General features: G+C 47.0%; 1 protein-coding gene across 6 annotated transcripts in view; it reads right to left on the bottom strand.

The window, feature by feature from the left end:
- The window catches only part of tsen54 (TSEN54 tRNA splicing endonuclease subunit), a 38,467-nt gene extending 33,819 nt beyond the window's left edge, over window positions 1-4,648 (bottom strand). For all 6 annotated transcript variants that reach the window (XM_038777057.1, XM_038777056.1, XM_038777055.1 and 3 more), the window contains exon 1: window positions 4,534-4,648. In XM_038777057.1, coding sequence (XP_038632985.1) covers window positions 4,534-4,610 — 77 coding nt within the window. In that variant the 5' untranslated portion in view covers window positions 4,611-4,648. The remainder of the gene's footprint in view (window positions 1-4,533) is intronic.
- Between the last annotated feature and the right edge of the window lie 7,060 nt (window positions 4,649-11,708).

Consider the following 11,708-nt stretch of genomic DNA (forward strand, 5'->3'; position numbering starts at 1 on the left):
GTCAAGGGTTGGAAAGGGATAGTGCGGGGGCAGGGGGTGGAACGTAGGGTCTCGCTATACGCAGACAATCTGTTGCTCCACATATCAGACCCATTGGTGAATATTGGGGGGAGGGGGGTGGTGGAAGCATGGACATATTGGTGGAATTCGGCCAGTTTTCTGGGTATAAGTTAAACATGGGGAAGAGTGAAGTCTTTCCGATCCATTATTTCGGAATCTTTCCGATTCCGATCTTGTGGGGGGGGACGACTTACCAGGGGTAAGCCATGGGGTACGGGCCTCTGGCACGGAGTCTGTCCCTGTTGCTCAGAAGGGAAGGGGGCAAAGGAGTAGAACATTAGTAATTGGGGACTCAATAGTCAGGGGCACAGATAGGAGATTTTGTGGGAGCGAGAGAGACTCACGTTTGGTATGTTGCCTCCCAGGTGCAAGGGTAAGTGATGTCTCGGATCGTGTTTTCCGGGTCCTTAAGGGGGAGGGGGAGCAGCCCCAAGTCGTAGTCCACATTGGCACTAACGACATAGGTAGGAAAGGGGACAAGGATGTCAGGCAGGCCTTTAGGGAGCTAGGATGGAAGCTCAGAGCAAGAACAAACAGAGTTGTTATCTCTGGGTTGTTGCCCGTGCCACGTGATAGTGAGATGAGGAATAGGGAGAGAGAGCAATTAAACACGTGGCTACAGGGATGGTGCAGGCGGGAGGGATTCAGATTTCTGGATAACTGGGGCTCTTTCTGGGGAAGGTGGGACCTCTATAGACAGGATGGTCTACATCTGAACCTGAGGGGCACCAATATCCTGGGGGGGAGATTTGTTAGTGCTCTTTGGGGGGGTTTAAACTAATTCAGCAGGGGCATGGGAACCTGGATTGTAGTTTTGGGGTACGGGAGATTGAGAGTATAGAGGTCAGGAGCACAGATTTGACTTCGCAGGAGGGTGCCAGTGTTCAGGTAGGTGGTTTGAAGTGTGTCTACTTCAATGCCAGGAGTATACGAAATAAGGTAGGGGAACTGGCAGCATGGGTGGGTACCTGGGACTTCGACGTTGTGGCCATTTCAGAGACATGGATAGAGCAGGGGCAGGAATGGTTGTTGCAGGTTCCGGGGTTTAGGTGTTTTAGTAAGCTCAGAGAAGGGGGCAAAAGAGGGGGAGGTGTGGCGCTGCTAGTCAAGGACAGTATTACGGTGGCGGAAAGGATGCTAGATGTGGACTCTTCTTCTGAGGTAGTATGGGCTGAGGTTAGAAACAGGAAAGGAGAGGTCACCCTGTTGGGAGTTTTCTATAGGCCACCTAATAGTTCTAGGGAGGTAGAGGAAAGGATGGCGAAGATGATTCTGGAAAAGAGCGAAAGTAACAGGGTAGTTGTTATGGGAGACTTTAACTTTCCAAATATTGACTGGAAAAGATATAGTTCGAGTACATTAGATGGGTCGTTCTTTGTACAATGTGTGCAGGAGGGTTTCCTGACACAATATGTTGACAGGCCAACAAGAGGCGAGGCCACATTGGATTTGGTTTTGGGTAATGAACCAGGCCAGGTGTTAGGTCTGGAGGTAGGTGAGCACTTTGGAAACAGTGACCACAATTCGGTGACCTTTACGTTAGTGATGGAAAGGGATAAGTATACCCCGCAGGGCAAGAGTTATAGCTGGGGGAAGGGCAATTATGATGCCATTAGACATGACTTAGGATGTGTTGGTTGGAGAAGTAGGCTGCAAGGGTTGGGCACACTGGATATGTGGAGCTTGTTCAAGGAACAGCTATTGCATGTTCTTGATAAGTACGTACCAGTCAGGCAGGGAGGAAGGGGTCGAGCGAGGGAACCGTGGTTTACCAAAGAAGTGGAATCTCTTGTTAAGAGGAAGAAGGAGGCCTATGTGAAGATGAGGCATGAAGTTTCAGTTGGGGCGCTTGATAGTTACAAGGAAGCGAGGAAGGATCTAAAGAGAGAGCTGAGACGAGTAAGGAGGGGACATGAGAAGTCTTTGGCAGGTAGGATCAAGGAAAACCCAAAAGCTTTCTATAGGTATGTCAGGAATAAAAGAATGACTAGGGTAAGAGTAGGGCCAGTCAAGGACAGTGGTGGGAAGTTGTGTGTGGAGGCTGAGGAGATAAGCGAGATACTAAATGAATACTTTTCGTCAGTATTCACTCAAGAAAAAGATAATATTGTGGAGGAGAATGCGGAGACCCAGGCTATTAGAATAGATGGCATTGAGATGCGTAGGGAAGAAGTGTTGGCAATTCTGGACAAGGTGAAAATAGATAAGTCCCCGGGGCCAGATGGGATTTATCCTAGGATTCTCTGGGAAGCCAGGGAAGTGATTGCTGAGCCTTTGGCTTTGATTTTTAGGTCATCATTGGCTACAGGAATAGTGCCAGAGGACTGGAGGATAGCAAATGTGGTCCCTTTGTTCAAGAAGGGGAGTAGAGATAACCCCGGTAACTATAGGCCGGTGAGCCTAACGTCTGTGGTGGGTAAGGTCTTGGAGAGGATTATAAAAGATACGATTTATAATCATCTAGATAGGAATAATATGATTAGGGATAGTCAGCATGGTTTTGTGAAGGGTAGGTCATGCCTCACAAACCTTATCGAGTTCTTTGAGAAGGTGACTGAACAGGTAGACGAGGGTAGAGCAGTTGATGTGGTGTATATGGATTTCAGTAAAGCGTTTGATAAGGTTCCCCACGGTCGCTATTGCAGAAAATACGGAGGCTGGGGATTGAGGGTGATTTAGAGATGTGGATCAGAAATTGGCTAGTTGAAAGAAGACAGAGAGTGGTAGTTGATGGGAAATGTTCAGAATGGAGTTCAGTTACGAGTGGCGTACCACAAGGATCTGTTCTGGGGCCGTTGCTGTTTGTCATTTTTATAAATGACCTAGAGGAGGGCGCAGAAGGATGGGTGAGTAAATTTGCAGACGACACTAAAGTCGGTGGAATTGTAGACAGTGCGGAAGGATGTTGCAGGTTACAGAGGGACATAGATAAGCTGCAGAGCTGGGCTGAGAGGTGGCAAATGGAGTTTAATGTGGAGAAGTGTGAGGTGATTCACTTTGGAAAGAATAACAGGAATGCGGAATATTTGGCTAATGGTAAAATTCTTGGTAGTGTGGATGAGCAGAGGGATCTCGGTGTCCATGTACATAGATCCCTGAAAGTTGCCACCCAGGTTGATAGGGTTGTGAAGAAGGCCTATGGTGTGTTGGCCTTTATTGGTAGAGGGATTGAGTTCCGGAGCCATGAGGTCATGTTGCAGTTGTACAAAACTCTAGTACGGCCACATTTGGAGTATTGCGTACAGTTCTGGTCGCCTCATTATAGGAAGGACGTGGAAGCTTTGGAACGGGTGCAGAGGAGATTTACCAGGATGTTGCCTGGTATGGAGGGAAAATCTTATGAGGAAAGGCTGATGGACTTGAGGTTGTTTTCGTTAGAGAGAAGGTTAAGAGGTGACTTAATAGAGGCATACAAAATGATCAGAGGGTTAAATAGGGTGGACAGCGAGAGCCTTCTCCCGCGGATGGGGGTGGCTAGCACGAGGGGACATAGCCTTAAATTGAGGGGTAATAGATATAGGACAGAGGTCAGAGGTGGGTTTTTTACGCAAAGAGTGGTGAGGCCGTGGAATGCCCTACCTGCAACAGTAGTGAACTCGCCAACATTGAGGGCATTTAAAAGTTTATTGGATAAGTATATGGATGATAAGGGCATAGTGTAGGTTAGATGGCCTTTAGTTTTTTTTCCATGTCGGTGCAACATCGAGGGCCGAAGGGCCTGTACTGCGCTGTATCGTTCTATGTTCTAGGTGAGGGGGCAGGTGAGGAGGTTGGGCGAGCTGTCATTTAAGGTAGTGGCAATCCAGGTGGCAAGGGGATGGGAGCAATTACATAAATTGAATTTGCCCTGGTTGGTGGAGCAAATGAAGGGGGGATTTTAAGAGGTGGGACATGCTTCCGCTGCAGTTGGCAGGGCAGATACACGCAACCAACACCCCTCTGCCCCCTCACACCCTCCCCCTGCCCCCCTCACCCACTCCCCCATCACTCTCACCCTGCCCCCCCACACCCTCCCCCCTTCTCCCCTCACACTCTCCCCTTACCCCCCTCACCCAGCCCCCCTCACCCACTCCCCCTGCCTCCATCACACTCTCACCCTGCCCCCCGCCCCCCCACACCCTCCCGCCTTCTCCTCACACTCTCCCCTTGCCCCCCTCACCCACTCTCCCTGCCTCCCTCACCCACTCCCCCTGCCTCCCTCACCCACTCCCCCTGCCTCCCTCACCCCCTTCCTCCCTCACCCACTCCCCCTGCCCCTCACCCCCTCTCCTGCCCCCCTTTCCAGATGCCGGTTGCTCCACGCCTGTGCTCGCGGGCCGTTTCCAGTCGGGCTCAGGGTGATCCCGGGGGATGTGTTGGACCTCGCGGTGTTTCTGCGAGGTCCATCACAGCCCCAGGATCACCCTGAGCCCCATACCCCTGACGGGACCGGCAGCCCGCTTTCCGGCCCGACCCCCGACCCGGCTCCGTTACCTCAGAGTTCGGCCGCACCGACTTTCCGCCACCAACACCCGCTCCTCAGCAGCCGCCATTGACAGAGTCCAGAACATGCAGCACCGGGTCCTAGCGCACGCCGCGTTATACGTCCATGAATCACCTCCGGGTCCTAGTGCCTGCGGATGACTTGTGTGCCCTGAGTCCCCACTAGGTCCTAGCAACCGCAGCACACAGGTTGAGCCCCAAGTCACCGCCAGGTCCAAGCGCTTGCTAGATTTCAACTGAGTTCTGAACCACCGCCGGTCCCAGCACCCGTCTCCTCTAAGCACAGTAAGAAGTCTTACAACAGCAAGTTAAAGTCCAACAGGTTCGTTTCGAATCACTAGCTATCTAGCACAGCTCCTTCCTCAGGTGAATCAGCCCCCGAGTAACTGCCTGGTCCTCGCGCTCACTGGATCTGCACTGAGTCCCAAGTCACCGCCGGGTGCTAGCACCTCCACCTTATCCCCATAACCCAGTACCCACCTAACGTAATGGGCAATTTAGCATGGCCAATCCACCTAACTTGCACATCTTTGGACTGTGGGAGGAAACCAGACGAAACCCGCGGACACAGGGAGAAAGTGGAAACTTTACACAGTCACCCAAGGCCGGATTGAACCCAGGTTGGTGGAGCTGTGGGGCAGCAATGCTAACCTCTGTGCAATTGTGTTGTCCATTGGCAGAGTTCTGCCACTCAATAAAATCATGAATGATCTGTATCCTGCCTCTCTAACCTTCCATCCTTCCTCCAAATGCTTTTAAATAGTTTGGTGGCAAAAACTTTCAATCTCAGATTTAAAATTATTCATTGAGTGTCCATATGCTGCTTTTTGTAGAGACAGTTCGAGACTTTTGCTCTCCCCCCCCCCCCCCCTGTGAAGAAGTGTTTCTTAACTTCTCTCCTAACTGGTCTGGTCCTGATTTTAAGCTCACATATTTATGTTCGAGACTGTCCCAGAAGTGAAAGCAGTTTCTCTCACGCAACCCGAACAATTCCACGAAAGCCTTAAAACTTCATTCCAATCACCTCAGGACCTTCTGTATTCAAGGGAATACCAGCCTAGATAGTCGAATATGGTAATATTCTGGTAAATCTGCACTGTACTCCTTCCAAGGTCAATATATCCTTTCTGAGTTCATTGTCCAGAACTGTGTGCAGTATTGAAGATGTGGCCTGGCCATCTCAATGTCCAGCAACACCTTTTATATTCTCACCCTCTTATTATTATAGGTAACACTGTATTAGCCTTTTTGATTATATCTTATGCCTGAACACTGCACTTTAGTGATTGGTGTAAATAGGTCCTTAAGTCTCTAACTTTTCACTATTTAAATGATACTCCGTTTTGATCTAAAATATAGATCTAAAATAAATATACCATTGCTTCACAGCTCCAGGGTCCTAGGTTTGATTCCCGGCTTGGGTCACTGTGTGGAGTCTGCATGTTCTCCCTGTGTCTGCGTAGGTTTCCTCCGGGTGCTCCGGTTTCCTCCCACAAATCCCGAAAGACGTGCTGTTAGGTGACTTGAACATTCTGAATTCTCCCTCTGTTTACCCGAACAGGCGCCGGAATGTGGCGACTGAGGGCTTTTCACAGTAACTTCATTGCAGTGATAACGTAAGCCTACTTGTGACAATAAAGATTACAAAAAAAGATTATAAAATGTATATCCTTGCTTTTTCCTGTATAAAATCCATCTGCCATTGTTGGGCCTATTAACTTAATCTATCAGTCTCTTTGTAATTTTTTGCTTCTGTCAACACTTGTTGCCATTCCAGCAATCTTTGTGTCATTCGCGAACATGAATACTGTATATGGTTCTCTTTTGTATTATCTCAGTCATTAATAAACATGAGGCTCCATCTCATACCCTTGTGGGATGCCACTGCTTCTAGTTTGAGTATGTGGACGTTGTTCCTACTTTTAATCAACCTCCCAATCCTAAAACATAAAAATTGACACAAGAGTAGGCCATCCAGCTACTTAAGCCCGCTCAACCATTCAAAATGAAAAAATGAAATGAAAATCGCTTATTGTCACGAATAGGCTTCAATGAAGTTACTGTGAAAAGCCCCCAGTCGTCACATTCCGGCGCCCGTCCGGGGAGGCTGGTACAGGAACAGCACCGTGGCTGATTGCTGCTTCAGCTATACCTTCTCACACTAACCACAAATCCATTATCTCTCTTATCTGTGGATCTCTGACTTGAACTTACTCAATGACTGGCCATCCACAGTTCACTGCAGCAGAGAAGAAATCTCTACTCACCTCAGTCCTAAATGGCCAATCTCTTGTTCTGAGACAGTGATCTATCATTCTAGACTCCCCTTACTAAAGAAAAGGATGCTGAAAAAAGTATTGGTGATGGATGGAGTGATTTCGTAGAAAGGCTACCTGCACTTAGCGTTGATATGTCACCTAGCCTGGATGGTTTATACCCCAGGTTGCAAAGCGAGAGTGATGAAAATAGAGGGGCTAGCCATGATTTTCCAATCTCTCCTAGAAACAGGGAAGATGCCAGAGGATTGGAAATTGGCAAATGTTATCAAAGAAAGGGTATCAGGACATTCCTGGTAACTTAGAGTACCCAATTCTTTTTTTTCTAATTTAGGGGCAATTTAGCGTGGCCAATCCACCTACCCAGCACATCTTTTTGGATTGTGGAAGTGAGACCCACCCAGACACGGGGAGAATGTACAAACTCCACAGTGACCCGGGGCTTGGATCGAACGTAGGTCCTCGATGCCGTGAGGCAGCAGTGCTAACCACTGTGCCGCCGTGCCAACCCTTGATTTTTACTGCGTTGATCATAAGAACAGAAAGGCATTGGAGAGAGTTTGCAGGAAAAGATTCATGAGACTTGTTCCAGGAATGGATTCAAGTACTGTTGGTGATGGGGGGTTTACAATAGTTTGGCAGAGGGATGGGTTCCAGTGTGGGGTGATGTACAGCCAAATATAGAAGAAAAACCAAGAAGGCAGTGCAGAGACAAGTTAAGGCACAAGAACACATGGCAAAGCTGGATGGCATTTATTTGAATGTAATGAGTCTTGTTGGTAAGGCAGGTGAACTGAGGGTGTAGATTAACACATGGTGGTATGATATTATTGCTATTCCTGAGACATGGTTGAGGGAGGGGCTGGGACATGGTTGAGGGAGGGTCAGGAGCGGCAGCTCAATATAGAATCTTCAGACAAGACCGGGTTGGGTAGAGGGAAGAGGAGAGGGTGGGTGGGGGGGGTGGCGGCTTTGCAATATTGATGAAGGAGTCAATTAGTCAATAACTGCAGTGAGGAGGGATGGTATTGCAGCAGGCGCCTCAATTGAGGCTATAATGGATGGAACTTAAAAACAAAAAGGGGGCAATCACATTGCTGGGACAGAACTCTAGATCCCAAAACAGTCAGCAAGATAGAAGAGCAGGTATGTGGACACATCTCAGAAGTGTAAAAATAATTAGATATTGTCATGAGAGTGTCACTTTAAGAAATGTTTGTCTGCTCATGTTACTGCAGTGATGTCAGAGTGTGGGTGGAGTTGAGCTCTGGCTCTGCTTTTTAGTTTCAATTTGAGAAAAGCTTGGGTGTGCTTGTGTTTATTTTCAGTGTTGGAGCTGCAGTCAGCCACCGAATGTGTAATGTTGTTCTCTCTGCCATGTAAAGACTAACTCTTGATCATTTGGTGAATTTAGAGTTATAACTGTTCTCAGTAGTAAATTTAAACCTGATGTGCTTCTGTTAAAAGGTTTTTTTAATGTCTTATGGATGTTAAAAGGAAAGTAACGATTAATTAGTGTTGTATTCTTTGGGGGTTGTATTTGAATTGATGGTTGCTAAGATGTTCACTGTATGTTTTAAAAAGGTTAACTTGAGTTCATAGAATAAACATTGTTTTGCTTTAAACAATACTTTTCCATTTCTGCTGTACCACACCTGTAGAGTGGGCCATGTGCTCCCCATACCACAATCTAGTAAAAGTTGTGGGTCAGGTGAAATTCCATGATACACTTTGGCGTTCTCTAAACCCTCTATACAATATAGCTCCTTTTAGGGGATAAAGGGATTAAGGGATATGGGGAGAAGGTGGGATTAGGGCATTGAACTTGATAATCAGCCATGATCATGAATGGTGGAGCAGGCCTTACAGTCTCCTCCTGCTTCTGTTTCTATGTTTCTACTGAACAATCATATTAACACAGGTTTTGGATACAATCCATAGAATCTGTACAGTGCAGAAGGAGATCACTTGTCCCATCGAGTCTGTTCCGACCCTCCGAAAGAGCACTCCACCTAGGCCCACTCCCCCACCCTATTCCCGTAATCCGCACATTGATTATGGCCAATCGACCTAACCTGCACATCTTTAGACTGTGGAAAGAAACCGGAGCACTGGGAGAAAACTCCACACAGACATGGGGAGAATGTGTAAACCCCACAGACAGTCACCCTTGTCCAGAATCAAACCCGAAAATTGATAGATGCGTCCCAGGTTGAGACAAAGGACATCCATTCCAATTAGCTGATGGTACAAGAACCAGGGGACACAGATTTAAGGTTTTGGGCAAGAATTACATGGGGGATATGAGGAAAGACGTTTGATACAGTGAGTGATAAGGACCTGGAACACAGAAGAGTGGTGGAAGCGGAGGTGAACAATGAATTCAATAGGAAATTGGATCGGCATTAAGGAAAATGAACTTGCAGGGCTAAGGAGGTAGAGAGGGGAATAGGACTGGTTGAATGGCTCTTAAGAGGGTCAATTTAGACTTGATGGGCAGAGTGTCTTCCTGCACATTCAAACATACATACAAATTTACAAATTAGGAGCAGGAGTTCTAGCCGGCTCTGACATTCAATAAGATCATGGCTTTAATAAGAACTCGAATGAGTAGGTTCTTCCCAGAGGTGGAGGATAGATGTCAACAGTGCCAAGGAGGCCCGGCCAACCATGCCCACGTGTTCTGGTTTTGCCCCAGATTTGCGGGCTACTGGACAGCCTTCTTTGAGGAAATGTCCTAAGTGGTGGGGATGAGGGTGGAGCCATGACCGAAAGTGGCTGTCTTCGGTGTATCAGACCAGCCAGATCTATTCCTGGGGAGGAGGGCGGACACCCTTGCCTTTGCCTCCCTGATCGCCTGCCATAGAATTCTATTCGGCTGGCGGTCAGCAACACCACCCAAAGCTGCAGACTGGCTGTCCGACCTCTCAGAATCTCTCCAAATGGAGAAAATCAAATTCGCCATCCGAGGGGGGGAGTTGGGGGGACAGCTAAACCTAAGAGAAATGGAAGGCGAACCACAGGAGAAGGGGAGGGGGAAGGGGGAAAGGGGGAGGGAGGAAGAAGGAGGAGACAGGGAACAATAGCGGGGAACCAGAGAGGGGGCGGAGGCAAGAGAATGATAGCCGGAAGGAGAGCACGGGAAACGGCAACAAACTCGGCAAATACAGTAACAGAGAGCAAGGAAAATATGGGAGAAAGACAGGACGATCAGCCGAAGCGGAGGTGACGCTCGACGACAACGGCGGCAAAAACCGTCCGGGAGAAGCAAGTAACACCAACACCAGATCCATTCACGTGTTGCCCTCTCTGTCTTGGACATAACTAATGTAATTGTTTCTCCGGCACCCAAATGTATATGTACCTCACCAGTTTCCCCCCCCACCCCAAAAAAAAGGTGCCTACTTATTTGTTAAAAATAATATTGCTAACTGTAGAGAGTTGCTGTTGTTGAGCTAGTGCATAACATCATACCAGTCTTTTTCTCTGTTTTTTTCTCTTTTCTATATATATATATACATTTTATCCTGTGTACATAACTGTAAATAATATTTGTTCAATACCCCAATAAAAAACATTTATAAAAAAACAAATAAGATCATGGCTGATCTGATTGTAACCTCAACTCCACATTCCTGCCTGCAAGTGATAGTCTTTCCACTTCCTCCCCCACCCTGTAACCCCCCCCCCCCCACTTGTTAACCAAGTATCTATCTACCTCCGCCTTAAAAATATTGAAAGATTCTGCATCTGCCACCTTTTGTGAAAGAGAATTCCAAAGATTCACCACCATCTGGGAGAAAATATTTCTCTTCATCTCTGTAATAAATGGACAACTTCTTTTTAAACAGTGGCCCGTCATACTAGTTTCTCCCACAAGTGGAAACATCCTCTCCACATCCACCCTGTCAAGAACCAGTCCAATCCTGGTATTAGTCTAGTGAACCTTCTCTAGACTGCTTCCCACACAATTATATTCTTCCATTAATAAAGAGACTAATACTGTACACCAATGATGAGAAGCCTATGGCTCGGGGGCCACATGTGGCCCATCTTGGTTCTAATTGTGGGCCATCAAACATTTTGTTGACCGTTGCCTATACACAGGGTCGCTGCATTCCGCTGATTTCCATCTGCGTAGTTTTTTCCTACCGGTTTGACTGAAGTGATACGTACATTAAACAAGGGCAAGTGTTATGGGCCAGGGTTTAGAAAACTCCAAAGTATATTTTGGAGTTCATCTGACCTACAACTGTTTATTGACTTTGGCTACGATGAGCACAAGAGCCTGCCTTTCAGGTGTTATTCAACTGAATTCTTCGGCACTTTTAATGAAAAAAAAACAAGCTTTATTCTTTGAATTTAGTTAACATTTGTATATGTCATGATATGCAAACATGCAACCAATGAACACTTAGAATAGGACACAACCAATGGGCAGTCAGGACATTCAGAGGTGGCAACACCACAAGGGGGCATGACATAAACACTATAAAAGGGATAAGGTACTCACACCCTGCCTCTTTCCACAGACAGAGAGTTAGACAGTGTTGATCAACAGCATCACACCCCAGCACGTGGCTGAGAGCAAGCTGATACAGTTGGACTGAGTTACTACAGTTAGATTAGCAGAGAGTCGAACTCATTTGAGAACTGTGTTAATAGTTCAATGAACACGTTGAACTCATTTCAGAGTCTGGAGCATTCTTTAGTTAAGACTGCATCAAGTAGCAGCCTGTGTTATCCGAAGCAACATAACACAACATTAACATACACAGTAAGAATTTTTAACAACTACAACCATAAAGACCCCATACTGCTACATAATGTATAACCCTAAATGAATTCCCCCTTAACTGTTTCAATTCAATAACAAAATTCAAGTAAAAC

The sequence above is a fragment of the Scyliorhinus canicula genome, chromosome 18 (assembly GCF_902713615.1).
Source record: "Scyliorhinus canicula chromosome 18, sScyCan1.1, whole genome shotgun sequence".
In the NCBI taxonomy this organism is placed as follows: Eukaryota; Metazoa; Chordata; class Chondrichthyes; order Carcharhiniformes; family Scyliorhinidae; genus Scyliorhinus; species Scyliorhinus canicula.